The 23,753-nt window shown below is 40.1% G+C and overlaps 2 protein-coding genes across 2 annotated transcripts in view; both read right to left on the bottom strand.

Annotated features, from left to right (window-relative positions):
- Positions 1-821, bottom strand: part of LOC310957986 (adenylate cyclase type 1-like) — a gene marked incomplete at both ends in the record, with an annotated part of 34,747 nt that extends 33,926 nt beyond the window's left edge. The window contains one exon of the mRNA XM_083928757.1: positions 213-821. Within this exon, the coding sequence (XP_083784883.1) occupies positions 213-821 (609 nt within the window). The remainder of the gene's footprint in view (positions 1-212) is intronic.
- Positions 822-11,136: 10,315 nt separating this feature from the next.
- On the bottom strand, positions 11,137-20,209 carry LOC310957950 (NAD-dependent protein deacylase sirtuin-5, mitochondrial-like). Its single transcript, XM_083928715.1, has 9 exons — positions 20,123-20,209; positions 18,219-18,323; positions 15,815-15,948; positions 14,981-15,206; positions 14,365-14,452; positions 14,176-14,229; positions 12,711-12,834; positions 12,450-12,565; positions 11,137-12,187 (listed from the first exon to the last, which is right to left on the bottom strand). Exons 2-9 carry the CDS (start codon positions 18,316-18,318, stop codon positions 12,115-12,117), a joined length of 915 nt encoding a protein of 304 aa, XP_083784841.1. The 5' UTR covers positions 18,319-18,323; positions 20,123-20,209; the 3' UTR covers positions 11,137-12,114.
- Positions 20,210-23,753: the final 3,544 nt, after the last annotated feature.

Here is a 23,753-nt window from a genome sequence, read left to right as displayed (position 1 = left end):
AAGCCTAAATGGTGTGTTTCATGGGCCTACATTATACTTAGCATAAGGTATATACAGTACATATTATACTTAGATAGAATGGATATGTATTCAACAATGATGGCTATTATAGTCCTATTAATGGTAACGAAAAATAATATTTACATAATAATAATAATAATAATACAATATACAGCAAAAGGCACCTTAATTAACCGGTAGAACATACATACCGTTCTCCATAGTTTCTGTGTTTTCGCTGTGACAGAAGTGGCAGTCACAATCAAATGCGAGATGGAGACCATTATTCCAAGCACAACAGCCAAGAGCGTCCGCACAGGTAGGAGTGCATAGGCGACGAAGGTGACCAAGATGAGCTGCCACACGCCTTGCTCCGGGGACGTCGGGGGCTCCATCCCCATCGCGCCCAGCGAGAAGGGACAGCAGAGGAAAGAAAAAGTGAAGCCGAAGAGCAGTGTCAGGTTAACAATCTGTTGGAGCTGAGTCACTTGCAGGTACTTGACATTAGTTACGATGAACAGGGAGACGAAGATGACACAGTGGACCGGATAGGACCCCTTGGAGATGGTGAGGCTGGGGCCGGACAGCAACTCCACCACGGCTAGTGTCGAGGACATGAAGATGAGGACGGCCAGTGCTTTGAGAGTGGACGTTTGCTCCAGCTTCAGGTTGTAGTTCTGGAAGAGGGACTCGAGCTCCTTGCAGTCGAACTCGTCCTCACACGCGATGGTGTTCAAAGGGACGCCCGTTGGACAGTGACTTCTCTTCCGCCTGGTTTTGACTTTCTGAAACGGTATTTCCTCCATGTCAGTGCCATTCATAAACTGAATACCTGCTCACAGCTTAGGTCGAACGGAACAGCGGATCCCACGCCGACACAGACCCGGAGGCAAACGGTAAAAAGACGCGCACAGCAGGCTGGGGGTAGAGTGTCTCAGTTAGCCAGAGAGACTGACCGGGGAGACGCGCTCCACACTATCCACAGGTTGAAGTGTGTTGTTCGGAGAGATCAGTCACCAGAAAAACATTCATGTCCCGGCTGTATGTGCGCGCGATCCGCAAAATATACCTATAATTTTCTTTTTTTTAAAGCATTTGTTTGAGCGCCACATGAAGAGCAGCGCACACGACGTCTAGTTTAGATGGTAAGCTTTTTTTTTCTTTTTTTTTTTTTGCAAGGCTCAGATAGGATCACGCCTGCGCATATGAGGTGAGGATAAGACAGGTCTCAGCTACTCAACACACAGTCAAGACGATTTGACTGGTGGGGCTGCAGAGCTCCCTTAATGTGACAGAACAGTGCATACATCATCCATAATATCCATAATGGCAACGTACTTTTCTTTTCCACCTACACGTTTCCATCATTAAAACCTGTAATCTAATTATTATTATTTTTTGATTCATTTATGCTCTTCCCTTTCCTGTCTTCTTCCCTCACAAACATGATGAGGAGAGAATAATGCAGAATGAATACTATACCAGTGTTTTTCAGACCATGATTCATGAAATTCTCATTGGAATGTCTCACTAAATCTGGCAGCTACTGTGTTTGGTTGGCACAGGGATAACATACTTGCATGCCATTCATCATATGATTTCTGTGTTGCCAGTGAGGCAGTCCCCCTCACCATCAGCACTCTTTTGGCATCCAGGGGGTGGTGTCTCATTCATTACCAGGGAAGATTAGTCATCCGTCACAGGCTGCCGTCGCCATGACCCGTCAGTGCCAGGAAGGGTGTAAGAAAGAGACAGATGGATGGCCCATGCCAAAGTCCAGCACTCCAACATGCTACCAGGACACTCACATGCCTTCTGTTCCCCTCCCCCCAGCTCTCAGTGGTTAGCATCCTAGCTTTAACTGGTCTCAGTGAGCTATTAAATGAGTGCATACAGTTTGACAGGTAAACACAGAGAGAGAACGGGGCTAAGTGAAAATAGAAACAGAAAAGTATTGGGCAGTCGACCAAATTCAGGAACAAAAAAGAAGCAGTGCTCTATAAGGTCAGTATTGTCTCTAGTGAAGCATCTAAGCTAGTGTTTTATGAGAAGAATTAGAAATTCCAACACATCTTCAGACGATGCTGCATTAAAGCTCAGTCGATTAGGAGATTGACGGATTGACAGAAAATGTATCTGCATTATCCGGGAAAAAGTCAAATATTCTCTAGTACCAGCTTCTTAAATGTGAGGATTCACTGCCCTTCTCTGTTAGATATTTTTGTAATACTATCAGGCTTTGGAAATTTAAGATATCAGTTAGGAAATTGTGTTTTTTTTCCCACCATTTTATGTAATTTTATAAACCAAACATTGACTCAAGAAAGAATTCATCTATCTATAGATGAGCCAATCAAACTTTCAACATACTTGCCATCACACTAACTGATTTGTCAGGATATTGTGTCCACAGCAGTGGCCCTTACCTTCCCCTTGTCTGCCTGCCAGTCTCCCTCGTCTATGTTATCTATCCCTGCTCCTCTGAGAGACAGATAAGGGACACAGGATGTAGAACATATTGCTTTTAGACTGATATTATGATTATGTCTTATCTACAAGGTTTTTGCCAGTTTTCACTGGACTTTATTAGCCGGCACACAAACACTGATACTGTAGTTTTCAGTGACAGGCAGGGATACTGTAACATGTTGGACGTGATATGCTAATTGAATGAAACACTGTCGTCATTTGTAGTCTGTCGACCAGGGTGTAATGAATCCAGAATTGATTTTCTGTCATCATCGTGATCAATATTTCAATATTGGTTGTGTAGCATCTCCCTAATTAATCTCAATAATGAGCGCTGCGTTTTTTTTTATTTTAGAGAAGATCTCACATTCCTTTGATGCAAATGTCAAACTGTGCATTCAAACAAGATGAACATCTGACATTTAAAATGCCATTTGTGTATCTGCACATTCAGGTTTGTGTGTGTTGTTTTTTTTTTTACTGCAGTTGATTTGACAGGTGGTTTTCTTTGCATTTGTGTGTGGAGGCGTGGAGTATTTCCAGGAGGACCCCTTGGCCTGTTTGTGGCCAGAGACTCTGGGGATGAGAGCAGAAGCATTGTACGGTCTAAAAGTGTTATTCCCTGCGCTGTTGATGGCTTCAGGTGTAAGTACACAGTTGCACTCTGCTAGCCCTCATCTTCTGAGAACAAAGAGAGGTCTCATGGGAGTTCATACCACAAAGCTGCACACCAAGGGCGTCGGACAAGGAGACAGCAACCTGCTCCCTGCTGTGAACCTCTCTACTAAAAATCATCTTCGATTCCTCAGTTTCGTTTTTTTATTTCTCTCGCTCGCTCTTTATTACACACAAATAACTCTCAGCTGGAAATACATGATACAGCTGAGCATCTGAAATTGTGTTAAACAGATGAATATGTATCTGACATATTTACATTGCAAAATCTTTATTTGAAGAACAGCTTGATGACTCAACAGCTTGAGCTCTCTGGAGCAATTAAAACCTTCTCTGCCACATGTCAGTTGTATAGCTTCTTTCCAAAAGCCGCCCCATAGCACATACAAGATCTTAGCAAATGCTTGCTATCAAATTTGCTTCATGCTGGGCCTTGGGTCATGTCTCAAATGCGGCATCTCTTGTCATTGAGCAAGGAGAAATGTCACCCTTTTCCCCCTTTTGCAAGATTTACACAGCCTTCAACTCTCCAACCAGCAGGATGTTTTTGTATCTGATTAGCTCCCCCCCCCCCTCTCTCTCTCTCTCTCACACACACACACACACAAACACACACACACACACACACACACACACACACACACACACACACACACACACACACACACACACACACACACACACACACACACACACACACACACACACACACACACACACACACACACACACACACACACACACACACACACACAATTGGTTTGGTCCAGGAGAGGGACAATAGGATAAAAAGCAGATGAATGAAGGGAAAAAAAGCAGAAAAGAATGTTCAGAGCTGCTGCCTCCATCTTAATACTGCTTAACACTTTGTCATCAAGTGATCATCTGTAATGATAGCCCAGCAGCCGGCGAGTCCCACCAGTGTCCAGATTGTGGTTGAGACATTGCTGGTCTTATAATCACAGACACATTGGCTCAACACCAGCAAATGAAACAGCCAAGCAAGACCCAAGAGAGACCATCAATGCATGTTGTGAATTAGCTAATGTCAGCCTTAATTAAAATGTGCTAAGAAACAGAACACCTCTTTTCACGATTGTCAGTCAGGTGCGCTGCTCCTGGTTTCCTCAGAGAACTGACTATATCTCAGATGTATAGGAAAAATACAAATGATAAAGAACCCTGTGAAAAAATGAGCTTTATATGCACAAGATTTTATGTTCATAATATGGTGATGAATCTATTTCTTTTGCCTTTACCTGAAATACCGTAGAGTAAGTAGAGTAAGTATAAATCATATATGGCCAAGAGTCAGCTATTTTTCACATAAACTTAAAAGAAATGAGTCTAAATTCAGCCTTGAGCAGGAACCTGCAGAACTCCATTTGTCAGGGCTGAAAACATAATGCACACATAATTACCAAATCAAAACTGGACTTGGGGGAAAAAATCCACAAGCTTATCCTTCATTCAGCACAGGGAATGATTTGTCCACTGTACAGAAAACATGTCACAACAGATAAATGTAGCGTTACCCCAGAATCCATAATTCAAACACTATCTGTTATTGCACTTGTCACCTCAGTATCAACAAGGTCATTGAACAGGTTTGTTTGGATTGTATTTTAATAACCTCACGCAACAAAATCTGGATCTAACACAGTTCAGCTGTTTGTCACGCAGGTATTGCTACAAAAAATCTTTGTTGAGAGGATTTGTCTCATGCGTTGCACATGGTAGAAAGATGATAACACATAGCTTTAACAGCCAGTTATCGCTTTTTTACTGTGTCCTCTGTCGAAATAAACAACATGGTAAATGGTAAATGGACTTGTACTTATATAATGCCTTTCTTGTCTTCTGACCATTCAAGGCACTTTTACACTCCCTGTCACATTCACACAAACATTCATACACTGATGGCTACCAGCCCATCATCTAATCTAATTCAATCATCCAAACCACATTTTTACACCCTTGTGCAGGGGATCAGTATCATTTCCTAAATTAATCTTTATTTTGTAATCAGTGCACACTCATCCCCACCCAGTGGACTTAGAAATGAATTGCAGGGTCAAAGAATGATTTTCGAAATGTGCAAAAATATGGTTTAACAAATAAATTACATTAACCGGCTTCTGATTTTAGATGACTTTTCCTTCCTAAATATTTTTACAATCTAATGAGGCGAATCCTGTGTGAAATACAACTAAATATTTCTAGTAACCTCTGTAAAAGTCAATATTTGGAGTCAAAGTTGACCATTGTGAAACAACATCTCCCTTTATAGAGGTGTAATGGGAAAAAAAGGTTGATAATCATTCACTCAGAGTAAAGTATTACCGTCAAATGTAATCCTGGTGTAGCACATTCTTTCCCTTAAATAGCATACATGGTATGGTCCTGCTTTCTCACATGACAGCTTGCTGATTGCAACCTTTTGCTTATCAACCTACACATCTGGGGGACTCGCTCATCGTTTACTCCATTACTGACAACACCACCCTTCTGATCTTCCGCTCTGATCACCATTTTTAATGAGCCCAACACCTAGAATATGCTGTTTATGGACACATTGCTGCAGACTATGACCGAAATTGGATTGTTTAATGAAAGATGAGTGATTTAGCATTTCATTTTTTCTTATTGTGTTTTCTCCTCTTTTATACATTGTAGATACTATCTAACAACTCAATCCTTGTGATACAGACAGATCAGGGCCATGCTATTTCAAAGTGTTGCACTACCTGTATTCAAAGGAGCAGGCAACTGCAGAGTAGAACCTCCGACAACACTAAACACCCAACAATGAAGAAGCAAGGTCAGAAGCTTGTTTATAATAACGACAAGTAGCAACTGTGGCTGTTTCGCATGTGTCTGTGTGGAAGCTTAGGATGGATCAATAGCCATCAGGTGCATGAGATACAAGTACCTTGCCCATTGTAAAATCCTCTTAAAGCTTCTGATAGTTCAAGTAATCTGGGAGAGGCAATGTGTGAGTATCTGTGTGTGTGTGTGTGTGTGTGTGTGTGTGTGTGTGTGTGTGTGTGTGTGTATGTGTGTGTGTGTGTGTGTGTGTGTGTGTGTGTGTGTGTGTGTTTGTGTGTGTGATTGCGTCCAGTCCATGTGCCTTGTCTCCTCCCACAAAGGCTGTCTTCCAAAGTATCACATGCCCCAGTGAATTTGAGTGCTTCACTGTGCAGTGAGAGAAACAGAAAGGAAGAGAGAGAGAGAGAGAGAGAGAGAGAGAGAGAGAGAGAAAGAGAGAGAGAGAGAGAGAGAGAGAGAGAGAGAGAGAGAGAGAGAGAGAGAGAGAGAGAGAGAGAGAGAGAGGCCATCACTTCTCTCCTTCTGATAACATTGCACTCACCAAAGTAATTGCTGGGATCTGGAAGCATGGGGGCATGGCTACAAAAGTCCAACACAAGCAGTTAGACGATCAGATCAGACAGCTAACACTTGAACAGAAAGTGAGCACTACCTTAATGTTGGTAATATTCCTTCTTTAAATTTTTACCGTCCATCTTTTCTTTCTCTTCTAAATAGTTTTGACCAACTTGGGGGGGATTGTTTAAAACCTCTATGATCTGATTGCCCCTGTTCCCGACTTTAATAGTGACGTTGACTCCAGACTCCCAGATCGCAGCAATTTTCTTGGTGAGTGGAAATGGCTTTGGATAGTGTATGTCTTGGCAAAGCCTATCTCGAGTAAAAGTCAAGTGAAATGAGAAAGAGAGAATATAAGAGAGAGGTGGTGGCAGAATGTCTGTCCTGCTGGTTAACAGCCGTCTGTACAATGCATACTGAGAGGATCAGATGAGGTCAGTTACTGAGCTAAAGAAAACAAAAAAAAAACAAGCAAAAACAGAGGCTGATTGGAGATGTAACAGATGAGACTCAACAACACTTGGAAAGGCCTGGTGTTGAATAGGAACTGGATATTGAATTTCAAAGACACAAACAAGATTCTACATGCAGGGGAAGGGAGAGCTTCTTCTTATGTGTGCCCTGTACCGCTGTTCTCATAGGAACCAAATACTTCTCCGGTGATCAATAACCAGGAGAAAGTGGCGACTGGCCTTGATCCTAATTAGTGCAGGGTTAGAGCAGATTAACTTGCACCTGAGCCCCTATCTTGGCCTTTCTCAAACAACAGCTCGTTCCTAATCAGGCTACATATAGAAGCACCAGCATCAGCATCATTTAGGGATATTTAGGTTTACCCCAGCCAGTATATGAAACCTTTTTTTCTCACATCTCGTTTATTGTTCATTTCATTGTGGGTATTTCAAGCTTTCATTATCTGTAAAACCAAAAATAAAGCAACACAAAATGCACTATAAGGTGGGTACAGGTGGGTCTTCCAAAGAGGGGCGTGAGGAGGGTGATTAGTGCCATCGCTAGGTTCAAGTAAGGATGGTTCTCATGGCAACAGAGCGATTAGCTGTGAACCTTTGGTATCACATCTGCTGAACACAAAGAGTTCAGGGAAAGGTTAGAAAGTGGAGACCATGAGGAGATTAGTACATGTTGCAGTGTGTGTGTGTGTGTGTGTGTGTATGTGTGTGTGCTTGCGTGTGCGTAAGCCCCAGTCTTCACTGCAGGGTTGTGAATTGACAGTTGCTATAAATAGAAAATACCTAAGCTTCAGTCGTTGTTTTCCTCGAAAACACACAAATTAAATACTATAGGCTTATTACTTTAAAATGCAATCTATTTTGGTAGCGTGTTAATGGATTGAAGCACCTCTTTAACATATAATTATGGTTTGGTTATATTCTGTTATAAACAACTTTTTATATACTGTAATATTCACAAACACATACAAAAGAACAGGAAACGAGATACTCATTACAGTGTGCAAATAGTTCATTTTACTAATATACTGAGCATATTCATCCATCTCTCAGACACAGAGACAGCATGCCTCAGAAGTCTTGAATCATCTCTCCACTTTTCATTTCCTTAATAAAAGTTTTTTTCTAAAATCTGCAGTAGATTCCTGAATCCTGACTTTGCCCAGTATTGTACTGTACCTATTATGCCTATGCTCTAGTATGACTGTTAACAGTCCGTGCCTGGCCATTTAAGCATTTATACGAGACTTGCTACTATACTGAACCTCGCTAGCCATGACTAACCACCACCAATGATGATAAAATGGGTTATTAGGTATAAGTTAAATTTTGTACAATCTGTTAGTGGGCCTGTTGTTGTTTAGAAAGACCATGGTAATGGCTTTTATATGCATAGTCGCTTCTTTATTGTCTCAAGCTATGTTCTGATCTCAAGCTGTGTAGCTATACACAACAACAATTAAGGAAGGTGTTTTTTTTTGTTAAAGCATTTTTGACAAGTGTTACATGCATTACACAATGCAGGTAACATTATGAAATCTGGTTTGAGAAAATGTTTTATTTGAGGAAAACAAAATTGTACTCATTTGGGTCTACCTGACTGTACCTGAATGTAACAACAGCCTTTTGTCCACTAGTCATGTACTCCACGACAGGACATAATGACATTTTGAAGTGTGTTTTCCATGTCAAAGATACCTTTTGATGTCCCTAACAAATCTGAATCGTTGAAAAGCTAAGAATCAAGTGCCAATTGCATATCATTTGGATATTAGGAAGAATAAGGGTCCCAAGATTGATACCTGTGGAACTCTACACGAGCCATTACTGTATCTACATACTGACAAGGATTTCTAAGGTATGATTTAAATCAACTAATAGGTTACTCAATAGCCTCCAATTTATCGTATACAATTAAAAAATTACTGTATCAAATGAAAACATACAAAAATCAAAAATATATGTAATATGGGATGTGATGATGGACAGCTATGTTCTAAAAATCTGTAATGCATGTCTGTAGCTTTACAGATTGTGTTATTTATCCTTTAAAAATGTGTGTATTTTTTTTTTTAGTCTCACTTCAGTCCTTAGTTTCACACATTTTCAAATAGTTGATGGGCTATGATATATTTGAACAAAGTTTTGAAACACAAATGCTGTACTCCTGAAATAGCAGATTGAGCCATGCCATGCATAATGGACATCGACAGGCTCTGTGTAAGCGTAAAGCTACTGTATGTGTATCTGTGTAATGTTCATGGTTTATCACAGAGCCTGACCTCGTTTGGTCTGACACTTCTGCCGGTCTGCATTTAGAGAAAAAAAAAATCACATTGGCCAGGGCTCATACAGCGCGCACACAAACACACACACAACTGGCCATCAAACACCCCTCCCAGCTTTTTCCAAACACAGACTCAAACAAAAAAAAAAGTCACAATCAAACACACAACACTTATATTAAAACCAATATATGCCTAGACACGCGGAGATAAGATCTGCTGGTCAATCTAGTACCTCATTCCAAGACAGAGGGATATTTGTAGAGCTGCCACCAATGATGATGAGTCTATTAACCCCGAAGGCTTTGGGGTCAGACAAGAACCTTTCCACTTATATTTCATCCCTCCCCGCTGCATTCATGAATGAGCTGCAGGACTTGTGAGCGGAGTTGACAGCCCTCTGGCAGTCTTGTTCACATCACTTCCTGAAATTGCTGTATCAGACAGCTGAGATTTCTCTTAAGAGTCCCTCTGTGTACTTTTTCTCCTGGTGACAAACGGGACTTGGCCTTACCTCTTCCTTAAGGGGAAGCAGCAAGAAGAGGAAATGAGGAAATCTAATCATGGCAATAATGATGATGATGATATACATTAACAGATGGAGATAACCTACTTGGACAGATGGAAGGATTTGATTTGGATGCTAATTGTTGAACAAAGAAAGCAAGTTGTGTTGAGGTGCCACACCCTGGTGATGGAATAAAAGAGGATATAGTGCTACACGTGCTGTTTCACCAATGTGGCGTGTTTGGGGTGCTGCAATGCTGTGTGGACTAAAATGTCATAATGAGAGTGCTGAACTATAGTGGGCATTAAATGAGCTAACCCTGAGAGACTCCTGAGATACTGAAGATAGATGACGTGTGTGCCTGTGCTATTCTCCCTACCTCTCACATATACTCTCGCTCACTCTCTTGAGATAATTCCTATACGACTATCATTACATTATGATAACTCTGTCTAATGAACACAACTAACCACGGCTATTTTGAAGGATTCATAATCCTCTCCACTGGACTTAACCGTGTTAACACTTTTAGGAGTTAGATTTTTTTTTAGCTCTATAGGATACACTAGGCCACAATGTTTTCAAACCCACACATGGAGTTGCCAGATAAATCTGAGGGGTCATGAGATGATATATGTATAAAAAAAACAACATATATATTTTTCCAACCTCTCCTGTGATCTTTGCCTTTTTCCTTGTGAATCGTTGGATTGGTTCTTAAGAACTGTTTTCGAATAAAACAAAGGTATAAAGATGACGCTTTAGTTGAACTCATCATGGTGACCAGTGACCACAAGATGACATTACTTTAACTGTCATAAGACAAAGAAACACACTGGGAAACGCTGCAATAGGCCGTGGTATAAAATAACAAAACCAAAAGAAAACGCTGTTTATTGTACCCAAGCAATCATGCAAAATATCAAATTTAAACAAAACACATGAAAAACCTAATATGTATCTAGATCCCTGGAAGAGATCAGCTGGGTCAACAGATGCTATCTTGTTTCATGAACTGCTTTCCACTTCAAACTGTTTTAATTCTCAGCAGCATTATGATTGAGGCTGAAAATGTTTCCTCGTCTGAGTTCACTGATGGCCTCGGGGTACTTAAGTCTGTGTTTCCTCTCACTCATGCATACTAAGAGAAGAATCTAAGCGAGTACAATGTTTTTTGTCCCCCTTTCAGAGCAGAGCTATGTGTCACTGTGTGAACCAGGGTTGAGATAGAAAGCTACATGCTGGCATCTACTGTTCATTTTGGGCACACGCAGTATAGTACAGTACACTCCACTCCACTCTGTCTCAAGAAATGCAGATAAAAAGAAACAAAAAACAACAATTGCACTTTTAGTGTTTTAATAATAATCTGTATAATTGCATTGGCAGTTTCCATTATAAGAAATCGTGCCCGGTTTTCATGAGCAAAAAAAGTTATAACAAAAAAAAACAGATAATCATGTTATCAAATATATGATTTCTTTCAGTTTTAGAAAATGTTAAATGCATGTTTTTGCAGAAAATGTGTATTAAAATGTGTAAAAATGTTATATGAATAACCCATGACATGTTACTATACCGATGTCATTATAAACACATTCAGACAGCATGAGAGAGAAACAAAGCTGAATCACGCTAGGATTAAAGAGGCAACACTTCTCTGCGCCCTCTCTGTCCTTGGTCAAAAGCAAACTCTGTACACTTGACAATCTCTGTAACATTGGTTGATTTGCACTTGAGGTTTAAAGCGATTTGTGGGTTTGGTCAAGGTTGTGTAAACAGTTTTGAAAGGCACAAGATTATGTCAAGCTCTGTATATCTGTTCATTCCGTGGAAAGATAAAAGAGGAATATTCTCCATCAGCACCGTGAGTAATATGTTCTATTCTACAGCCAAATATTACAATCCCCCACCAGCATCGCCAGCAATACGCAAGATATATGAAGAATAACAATACCCTCTGATATCTGAGGAGATATTATCCTATGCAAAGAAACTACATACATAGTGCATTCCCTTTTTTAGACCAAGCTGCGTAGCTCCTGCCTAAGTTAAAGCAGCAAATGTTAAATGTACAATATCCTGTTTCCAGTTCATTGACTTATACGGTATATTCAAGTATTAAGAGATCCAACTTAAAGGCTTAAAAAGCTTCTAAACTTTACTTGCCCTCTACAAAGCATCAACAGCTGACTTATTTTAAGGCAAACATTTAACATTCATAAAAAACATTCTATGAAACGCCGCCCTCAAGCCTTGGATTGCATTAGTCTGTAGAAGAAGCCACTTGTTGCTGTTTGTGAAGTAATTCATGTGGCCCTTAAATGACCTCTGACTCATGTTGTGCCAAAGCTGGAGGCAGTGTAGTTCCACATGGACCCTGGAAGTGGTACCTGAGCCATATCACACACACAGAAAAGACAATGAAGGTCAGGATTTTAGGTTGGTGGAAGGTCACTCATTGATTCAAGGTTACAAATACTGGAAAGTGGCCTGGATGTTGCTTATGCTGCCAGTGGATGGCACTAAACATCACCATACCCACTGGTTTGGTATAACTTTTATTTCATATATTTTCATGCTCACTTAATTCATTATAGAACCAGATAGGTGGTACATCTTTTTTTTCAACACTCAATTTTTCGACTGACTTACGTAAAGTACTCCGACTTTGGTGTTGTTGTTGTGTTAAATTCTGCCACTGGGACGCCCCTGGATGCAATCTGGGGGCCAAACATGGCTGCTGGGTAAACGATTGAAGACGTGCCCACCTATAGGTAACAATAGGGAGCTATGACTCGAATGTACAGCATTGTTTTTTAGGTGCAGGCCTTCAGCAATTCTGAACAAATATTTCTTTATATTACACAAGAGGAGAATATGACGTGCATGCATGTAAAATTGGGGATGACTCACCACCAGACAGAGATCACAGGTTTCCATCTCTTTTTCCACCTTGGTCAGGATGTGAGAGTCCAGAGTTTCTCCAAAAAACACCACGTTGGGCCTCAGTAGACCGTGGCAGTCACTTTCCCCACACCTTGATACAGCAGCACGAGACAGTCCTTAGACGATTAATTGTTTCATTCTGCATTTATTACAGAATAATTGGCCATAACATAAACATCCACACTGGCATGGTTTCACTGATTTGTTTGTTGATTTGCAACAAGCTATACAGTTAAAATCCATAACGAATGAAGAAACAGCTGTTTTTTTGTCCTATCAATTATGACGTAGAAATTAAGAGTCAGAAATAAGGTAACCGGAGAGACAAATTAAAGCATCACTTTCCTATTGTTCATTATGGTTGAACAGCACAATCTACGTCACTTGTATGTGTGTGCACTTTAATTAAAACTCAGTTTGTCAACAGTGTGAATCTCTTTGGCCATATTTAGCAACACTTGCTACACTTGGGTCTAAGAAAAAAGAACATTTTCATAGAGAACCACTGCCCCCATGTGGAAGCCCTGTTTCCACTATCAGTAACATGGATTGAGTGTAAACCCCAGGTTACCTCAGTGCATGATTAAACTAAGTCTTGGGGGCCAGAGGTACAGAAAAAAACTTGAGCACTGCACTCTTCATTTAATTTTCTCTCACACTGATTTACAAGGGCAGCAGTTTATTGCTACACCAACGCAAGGTGCATTCTGTGAGTGAAAGAAAGTCAGTGGGCGACTCAAAAAAAGGCGATGGAGTTAACCCAGTTTAACTCCACCAGAGAAAAAGAATCTATTGTTTTATGTATCTATATTATTAATGCAATAGTCATACGATGAAATTATAAGTAAAAATTAAGTAATATGCCTAGACACAATAAATAAGTAAATACAAGCCACTGCAACAGGTGGTGAGAGAGAGCTGGCACAGAGAGAGAGCTTAGCGCAGGAAGGACGGTAACGGCAAGGCTAATTGAATATAAAGTTTATGTTATAGTTATGCTATTGCTTTTGGTGAATGTTCAGCTATTTTGTCCCTTTATTATATAACCGGTCTGCTTCCAAAGAGATTTCGGTGCAAGACAGGTTCATTTAGTTTTTTCTTCCTCACCACAACAATTTCTTTTGACATACTTGCGCCTGTCCTTTCTAGGCAGAGAGTTGTTCACATAAATCTGGCACACACAACATTAAGCAAATTCAAATCTCCTCCTGGTATTTACACATCCTCCCTCAAATGCATACTGTATATAAATAGACACACTTCACTGACACCATGCAGAACGCACCTAAGATGACAGGCAAACTGTGTTATCGGGCTTGTGCACCTGTTTATCAAAGGGGAACTCCAGACGCAGTATGCATCAGAAAATCAGTACAAAAGTCTTAGTTAATCTGACCTCAGTGTTATTAATATGAAGTGACAGTAATCCCACCTTGGCAATTTATCCACAGGGATCTGGGCATCAACAACATCTGGGTCAGGTGCACTACACATTAAAAGAACAAACACAGGTGGTTAGATGACACTTGAACCAAATGGGGGCCAAACTGAAGAGATCATGCTACATATCCTGCATGTTTATCAGTGTATGTGTGTATACTCCAGAGGTGCTGCCATTTACCCTTTGTCCTTTAGGGCAGCACATATGGGGCTTCGCTTGTTCACGCTCACATGTCCACAACTCACACAGCGTGTCTCCATCAGACTGCCTGCAGTTACATATGAAAAACACAGCTGTTTTGCATTTAAGGCCCCGTCGGAGTCACAGAAAACACATCCCTCTCTGCACAATTTACTGGCAATGATAGTTTTGTTTTCCTGACTCATACACATTTGATCAAAGCAAGATTTGACCACAGAGAAGTAAGTCGAACACTTTAGGCCTGTTTTTTTCACAATCCACCCTAAAACTGTGAAAACAGAAGAGCCAGATTATTAAGATTGAAATGAGAAAATCAACACTTGAAATGACGTCAGTACAACACACTTCTTGGAGTTGGTGTACTAACATTAAATAAGTGACTAACTCTGTGGGCTCATGGGATGTTTGTTTGCAAGAACAATAACCATGAATCACAAAATGTTTCTATAACCCAGTAAAACCATAGGATATACTATGGTGCTGTCATTGTTTCTATCAAGTACTAATTATGGAGCAGCTTCAGGTTTTCAGTTATAATTTACCGAGTTATATTTCATTAATTTAGTATAATTCTGGCCCAACCATGCCCCCTCACCATGAACCTTCAGCACATGTTTGGACCCCGCCTGTCGGTGGAGGTCGTCTATGCACTGGGTGATGACAACCACGGAGCGTCCCTGCTTCTTCAGACGGGCCTCACACTCTGCTATAGCCAGATGGACAGCACTGGGCTTTTTGTCCAAAGCCTGCTCCCTTCTATAGTGGTAGAACTCCCATACCCGAGATGGGGTGCGAGAGAAGGCCTCTGGGGTTGCCAGGTCCTGTGGATGCATTGACAGAGGCATGTTTTTGGCAGTTTTCCAAGCTTTATTATACAGGACAGACAGGTAATGGGGTGAGGGAGAGAGGGGGAGACATGTAGCTGCCTCGAGGACCGTCAGCCTCTTTACATGGGGCGACTGCTCTAACCACTGTGCTACCGGCAGCCCCGACAGAGGCATGATTGAAGTCAAAACTCAAGCGCTAAGAAGGCGGTAATCAAAATTTGTGGTATTCAAAGGCGAGAATTAGACAGATAATGAAAGGCAGCATAAACATCTCAATTAGGGAGGGAGATTATAATTTTATTTTATATGAAAGACTGGATTCTTTCCTGGAGGTAGATCTTGGTGCAGCCCACGACAAGAATCCAGATTATGCAACAAACACCATTTCTCTCTTTACTGACTGTTGCTGCTGGGATACATCCACTGAGCTGTGAAGCTGTATTATGTAAACATTAAATACACCCACTCCACAGCAACATCTCTGAACCGCAGCTGGAAATTAGACCAAACACAAAACTTTGACCTAAATAAAAAGACAAAAAAAATATTAAACAATACAGCCACACACAAGTGTGCGTGTGTTTTGCTTTCGAAGAAATTACCTGAGATTGCCACTTCCTCCACTTCTCATTTTCTCCCCTGAAGGTTGGTACTCCACTCTCTGCACTCACACCTGCCCCTGTGATGATTGCTATGTGCTTGGCTTGGGAAAAGACCTTGCGGAATTCAGACATATCTAGGAAAAGAATAGGAAGAGCAACATATAATGAAGTGTCTTTTAAAACCATTCTATAAATGATGTATTACTATCAAATTATGGAAGACAAGTCACAAGCAGATATCAGTATGAGTGAGCAATACTTTTGGCTGGACTGCAGCAAAGCAGAGGCCATCCCTATGAATTCAAAAGTCTGTCACTGAATGAGTGATTAAGTTACACCAATGGCCGTTGCTCTTTCAAAATGAATAGGGGCGACAGTGTTGCTGCTACTCTACCCACATAGCTTGACCCGGAAAGCCTCATTTAAAATATCTCTAAAAAAACACTTTTGGTGCTACTGTTTTTTTCTGTAGAACTATACATTTTCCTGTACATGTGCTTCAAAAGGTGGTGTTTCAGTTCTTAATTTCTATGGTGTTGATACAGTTTGATGCATTTGGAGTAAGAGTAGTGTAGTGTGTGCGTAGCGAACATGTGGTTGGTACTGAATGAATAAATGCTGCAGCTCAACAAAGCAATGGGGGAAAATGATCTTGCTCTGTTTTCCACATGACCAACATTTGGCTGACTGTAAACTAAGAGACGTGTTATTCAGATCTATCTAAAGTCTGACAAGCGGTTATATCTAAGCCAAAGTCTATCTTTGTGAAACCGGCCCCTGGTCTGTTTAAAAAGGTAACATTGATTACACAATAACACTTAAGATTCCATTTCTTCAGAGGGAGTACTTGACACTTTTCAGGAACTCTCTGATACATATGGGGTTGGAAAGGTCTGGTTTCTTCAGGTATTAACAAACCAGGACTTATTTTAATGCTGAGATAAAGCCTGTGGAGAAAAGCGATACCAATCTGATTGACATATTTGCAGACATGAACAAAAACAATGGAAAGAGGAAACTTGTGTCAAAATTGTACTCATGTATTCAATTCAATAAGAAACATTCAACAAATGAGATTTGATTAAAATGGGAAAAGGAGGTGAACTGGTTTAATATGTGCTCTGTACAGGTACCTCCACTTCCAAGTACCTGCTAAAGATACTACACGAAGCAAGCACGCGGTTCCTCCAGCGATAGCTAATTGGATAGATATTGTGAATACGGTACAGAATATGGAGAGAATGAATTTCATCAAAACTCCAGATGGATACATTTTTGCAGTACTGGGGAAAATTGATTGCGTTTGTGACCTCCCAAGCTGATGTCTAAGCCAGTATTATATGATATCTGACATGTATTTCCATCAGTGTAATAACAGAGTGAATGTATAGGTGACCAGCTGTTTGCTTCTATATGTTCTATCGTTTACTTTGATATTTCTATAAAGTATTAAGATGAGTAATCCAGAACAACAAATCAAAGAAAATTATTGGACTCATATCATATGACATAGAATGTCATATGATATGTTACTTCAGTACATTTTAAGAACCAAATATCCCTGGGACCACTTAGGGCTGGGCGAAAATTCAATATGATTGTCTAACATCTTTCAATGGAATTGTAATTGTTATTGAGATATAAAATTATCTCTATCAGAATAGAATATTTTGACCATATCATCCAACCCTAGGACCACTACAGAATATTACAGATTAATATTTAACATCAAGGAATTCATGTTATAGACACCATTGACTATCCCTGTAACAATTTGACCATAGCTTAGCACACTGACCATACACGGTTCGGTCATATACTAGGTTTCAACCTAGTATTGTTGTTTTAAAGCTGATCATTTCCAACAAATTGTCCTGATAAAAAGTAGCAATTTTAAGAGATCCCCAACTAATGCTAGGGACTATGAATGTTGCAATACATCAGTAAGTATTATATTTGGTAGTATTAAAATATATACGCCATATATTATAGTGATTTTTGGTTCCTGCGGACGTTCAGGGACAGTTCATTTGAGGAAGAGGTCATGTATGCATGCATATATACAGATAAGTAATAATTAGACACAGGTTCATTCATATAAAATCTAGTCTGTTTAATGACAACTTATTATTATCTGAATAGTTCTTGATTTTGTTTGTTTTTCATCAATTCATAGGTATTACTTGATTCATTTTTCACATCATTTCTAGATGCTAAGATATGTTTGTACCTTATGCAAAATTTTAATTAAAAATTTAATTTCAACATTTTGCTGAATGATTTTCTTATGCACTGTGCCTGTTAGGAGGGATGGCTTGACTGGCTAAGAAACAACACTTAATAATGACTTGCTAGTAGAGCAGCACACAACATTATATAAACCTAATAACTTTCATGCATTTACCTGAGTTGGGTCTCACTGTTTCCAGCAAAGCTCCTTTCATCACATGAGTGGAGCACATGCGAAGACCAAGTGCAATCACAGCTCGATTTTGGAGGAGCATTGTCACTATTGTGACAGAAGACCGCAGGAACACATGGAAAATACAAAAGAGAACACCACATGAGAACTATTGTGTTATTCTCACCAACTAGTTGTTTTAATTTACAGTATGTGATGCAGATAAGCATAAATGTAAATTTTATGTTAATATTACATAGGCCTACTTTCTAACTTTTATCCCCCTCTAACCTTAACTCTTCTTTACACAGTCATGTTGTGGAGCCAATCATTGTTCAAACCAACAAAACTTGACCTTAAATCCTAACAGGGATCCCAGCGTTTCGAAAGATACCAAATATGTCACACTACATTTGGGGGATATGTATACAAAATGATGCAAAATGTATCTAGACTGACATTTGGTGTAACAGTGCAGCCATAATGAACATCTAGTTTAGTTTATTTCCACATATTCTATATGTGATGCTGTCCTATGTGCGGAGTCATTCTATGAAATTGGTGCCATTTGGGTCGGCAACATTTGGTGAGGCCCATGAGAGAGAAACAAATGTACCAAAGCGTTTCCAAAGCTTGAAGCTGTTAACTGTGTTAACATGATATATAAAAAAATACTATTAATGACCATTTTCATTAGTAATATTGACCAACATGACATTTACATCTAAAATATCCCAAAATAAATGTTGTATATTTTTTTTTTTTAATAAAACCTTCAATATGTTTCAGGAGTTTATGTGTGCCCCTGTTTAAATACCATATATTTATTAAAAATAAAAAATATATAATAAATAGGCCAAAGTGTCATACATTGGAGTATTCCAAATTATGACACTTTGTTTTTGTTTTCTCTTATCAAGCCTTCATTACTTTTCAGGAGTTTATGTGCGCCCCCGTTTAAATACCATATATTTATTAAAAATAAAATATATATAATAAATAGCCCAAAGTGTCATACATTGGAGTATTCCAAATTATGACACTTTGTTGTTTTTTTCTCTTATCAAGCCTTCATTACTTTTCAGGAGTTTATGTGCGCCCCTGTTTAAATACCATATATTTATTAAAAATAAAAAATATATAATAAATAGCCCAAAGTGTCATACACTGGAATATTCCAAATTATGACACTTTGTTTTGTTTTTCTCTTATCAAGCCTTCATTACTTTTCAGGAGTTTATGTGCGCCCCTGTTTATCTCTGTCTCACTTTAGATATTGCTCCAACATGTAAAAACAAATATGAGATATGGCTGCAAGAATGCATGTTGTTCAATCAAAAACGCCTGGCTAGTGAGCAGGAATGTGCATGAAGATACGGCCTATTTGATTATGACCAACTAGAACCAAAGAGACATGTGGGCACGCCCTCGACGAGACAAAAGTGTCGAAACAGGTTTAACAAGCTGCCCAGTCTCATGTGTAAAAGACTAGCTTATCGCTAGCGAAGTTACAAACTTGACTCAAGGAGCTGTCGCATTTTCCATATTCCCATGAGTTACAGATACATTGCAACGTCAATTACTGTTATGGCTGTTTGTGGACCATCTTTAAACAACTTTAACCAGTTTCCTTCCCGGGTGACGAGCCACTTTGATTCCTCATCTTGGCAGTACGTGTAGTTAACTTTGCATGCACAGTCCTTTACAAACTCCTCAAATGTAATACGTTGACATAACGTCGCTTGTGGCGTCGTGAACTGTTAGCTGGGGATTAAATCTCGTCGTCGTGCTCTCTGTCACATAAGCAGGAACTAAAGTAAACGCGTATTTGCAGGTAATATCAGCTGAAACAGGACCCATACATAGGTATAGTAAAGACCGTGCCTTAGTAGCGTCATTGCACTTACCTCGCGTATTGATATTCGCTGTTTTTCGAAGCAGAAAGTCACGCCGAGTTTGTTTACCTCTATCACAGCAATTATCATGAGAGACCGTAAACGTACCACACTGTCGTAAATCGCGCTCTAAAAATGCACAAAAAAGAAAAAAAAAGTGTGGTTCAGGAGCGCCATCTGGTGGTAGACTGTCGTAAGTGTGATTAATTCAGGATGATTCATTCATTCCCCAAATTAGAGACAGAGAGAGCTTCACCGTTAAAGTCTTAATGTGTTTTTAACATGTTTCTTATTTTTATTCTGTGCTGCAATACGTGTTTTTCCTTCTGTTTGACAAAAAAGACTTAGGGCTAAAACGTATCACACATCACATGACTAATGGACTCAAAATCTGCCATTTCCCTGCCATGTAGGTCTACTTGTGTGGTTCTCACCATTGCCATTCGCCTATGTAAATTCAGGCTATGACATCTTATTATATAAGCAATATTATTTACTTTGTTTTATCCATTTTTTTTAGTTAAAGTTTATTTGGCAGGTATAATAAACTACAACCTACAATAAAAATACACTACATTTCAATAAATGGCAACTGATGTATATTAGGCCTTCTGTTTGCTTATCTTTAATGGTAGCCTATACTGTATGTTCCCCACAGGCTACAGATGCTTGTAGGGGTTTTATTGTATTTTTAGGCTATTATAGCCTACATTATAGTCTAGGCTGGATAATCATTTGAATTTGAACAATTGAACAAAAACAATACATAAACCTACCGTAGCCTATGTCTCAATAGTAGATATATCCTGAGATTGTATTCCCCGAAGAGGGGTGTAGACATGATGATGCAAATCAGTCAATTTGATTTGAATATAAAAAAGTGAGCTTGATATTGCCTTTTTCACCCATACAATGCCATGTTTTCCTCACGCCACCAACGCCTCTCCATCTCTCTCTCTCTCTCTCTCCCCCCCCCCCCCCCCCCCCTCTCTCTCTCTCTCTCTCTCTCTCTCTCTCTCTCTCTCTCTCTCTCTCTCGCTGTGTGTGAACTCCCTCCTCCCCATCAATAGCTACCTCTCAGAGTGTGAGTGGCCGTGGTGGTTCTGCTTCAGCCCGTGTCGGCCGGCAGTCTTCCCTGGACACTGGTTCAAATTGATGGCGACCACTCCAGACAGCAGCACAGACCGCAGACCGATAAGGAGACTCCGCTCCAAGAGCGATACCCCATACCTGGTTGAAGCCCGGCTCTCCTTCAACCTGCGGACAGGTAGGAGCACATCCACCCATCCGGTCCCCAAAATATTTCTGTTGTGAGATGTTTTGCCAGATGTCTTTATGTGGGTGGACTGTGGGGGGGGGGGGGGGGGGGGGGGGGTTATCGCCTTAGATAGGCTACGCTCTGTTTTACGCGGATGAAAAATTACAACAATATCCCTAGTGGACTGGTGTCATAGCCTAGTCTTCCTGTGAGATGTATCCCTCTACAATTTATTAATGGATAGCTCTATCTTGTAGATATAAGGCGGGGGGTGGGGTGGGGGGGGATTGAAATGTTATGCAACTTTGTAGACTAACGCTGGTGGTTACTGACGTGTCTGCCACAAAAACACCGAAGTCCAGATAGCTTATTAAGCAGCCGTTTTATCGCTTTAAATACCGCTCATGTGTGGATGCTGATTTCGTCAGCGTTTGGTCATTTCTACCCCTATAACGCAGTTATATAATATGAAGAAGCTTCAACGTGACCCGTAGTAGCCCTTCGGCTGTTGTGGTGCACAAAATCTGATGGCATATCCGGTTTGTTTATGTACACTGTAATCACCGCAGTTGGAATACTTTGGATTAAATAGATCAGGCGATGATGCCCGTGGTGATTAGTCTTCCTCCATCACCCTTTACAGAGCTGTTGCATCCCCTGTTACCATGGTGACGTTGCAATTTTATGCTGACTGAGTCAACGGGATTCAGATCTTTTGCACTACAGTGTTATTAAGATACACTCTGCATCAAGCTGTCTGTTTTACAGATCTCACGGTAGTCACTGTCATGTAATGATTTCTAAAGGATATGTGATGTTCGGAGTGGTCACACTCAAAATGTGATTCTCTCTTATGAGTCACATCCATCATAACTGTCACCAAAGTTACATCTTTAAATTGCTTGTTTTGTTCAATTAAATTTAGAAAGGTATAACATGCAGCAAATCAAATAATCAAGTAATGTGTTTATACCTTGGGAGGTCACTAAGCAGAGTTTGTGTTATCTCCTGTCAGGCCAGTAGCTGTCTATTCCCTGGAGGTTGAGGGGATTGTGATCTCAGGGAAGCTGCACAGTGGCCAACATTGTTGCTGTATCGACAGCTCCCAGGTGTGCAACGTGAACCAGGTTGCTGCTGGAAAAGAGCAACGGTGCTCTGTGTGTTTCCTGGATGAATGAATGTTGAATTAAAAAAAGCCCCCAGCATGTTTATCTCTGATAAGCCTCTGTATAGTTCTTGGCTGCTGATACCAATTGAGTGTTTGGCCTGTGGAGACAAGCTTGTTGTCAATGGCAAGACACTGCCATTTGCCTCTATGCTCCTTTTTTTTTTATTTCCCTACTCTACACCAAGCTCGCACAAAGCATGAGGATGGCACAGGGGCAATTTGTACAAAAGCACTGTTGACTCACTTCCACCTGAAGGCTTCGGCGTGCTTATTGCCAAGGAAACCAAAAGCCCTGTGTTTTTTGTGCTCAGGCGCTTAAAGTGGAACTACACCCATTTTAAAAATGAATACATGTTATCACTATGCAAAAGCAACTCTCTCCAAATCCAAAAACTAGAGGGCTAAAACTCAAATGTGTGATGTCACCAAGTATAAGTGGAACTTTTCCATAGACAATGAAATGGGAAAGGTGTTATGTGAGATCACCCAGGGCAAATGTTCAGCATTGCTCTGAGTATATGCATACATTTTCAGTTTCAGAACTGAGAACATTACAGTGGAATAAAGATCATTTGGGTATAAAAAAATAAAACATTCTGTGGGTGCTCAAAATCATGTTTCATCCAAAATTCCATACTAACACTCAATTTGTAGGTTAAAAGAGTATGTGAGATTGTTTAGTATGTCCACAATCTTAGTAAGCAATAGTACATCAATTGCATACTATTTTTAGGTCAAATATTACAGTATACAAACACTGGATACTACACCAGCATAAATATCCCACCATGCAATGTGGCAGTAACACCGTTTATAACAGCTCTGTAATGTCAATAACACTTCAGTTTTTTGTCACCTGCAACCGTTGGACTAGTTGCTTACCTTTTCCAGTAATGTAAGCCTTAGCTGGAGATGCTAGAGGTTGGCATGGTTTACTATGGTTGCTAACCCCTAACCTTAAAGGTTGAATATGGAAAATGAGCAGAATGTGTCTAGTGTAGCATCTAGCATCTAGTGTCTCAAGATTGTAGTTGCAACAACAAAAAATGATTACAGCAGCTGCCATGTTAGATGCCCACACTGCACTTTAGAATCTAATCTTATAATCAAGATACTGCCAGTGTCTGCCAGCTTCAATGAGACTGAGTTGCGTAATTTGTTTTTGATGTGTGGCAAGTTTATGTGTGATGGTTTGGAGATGAGTCGAAGGTTCACAG

This window comes from Echiichthys vipera (genome assembly GCF_963691815.1).
Source record: "Echiichthys vipera genome assembly, chromosome: 15".
NCBI lineage: Eukaryota > Metazoa > Chordata > Actinopteri > Perciformes > Trachinidae > Echiichthys > Echiichthys vipera.
The sequence above is the reverse complement of the archived record's forward strand: the minus strand, read 5'-3'. Positions and strand labels throughout refer to the sequence as shown.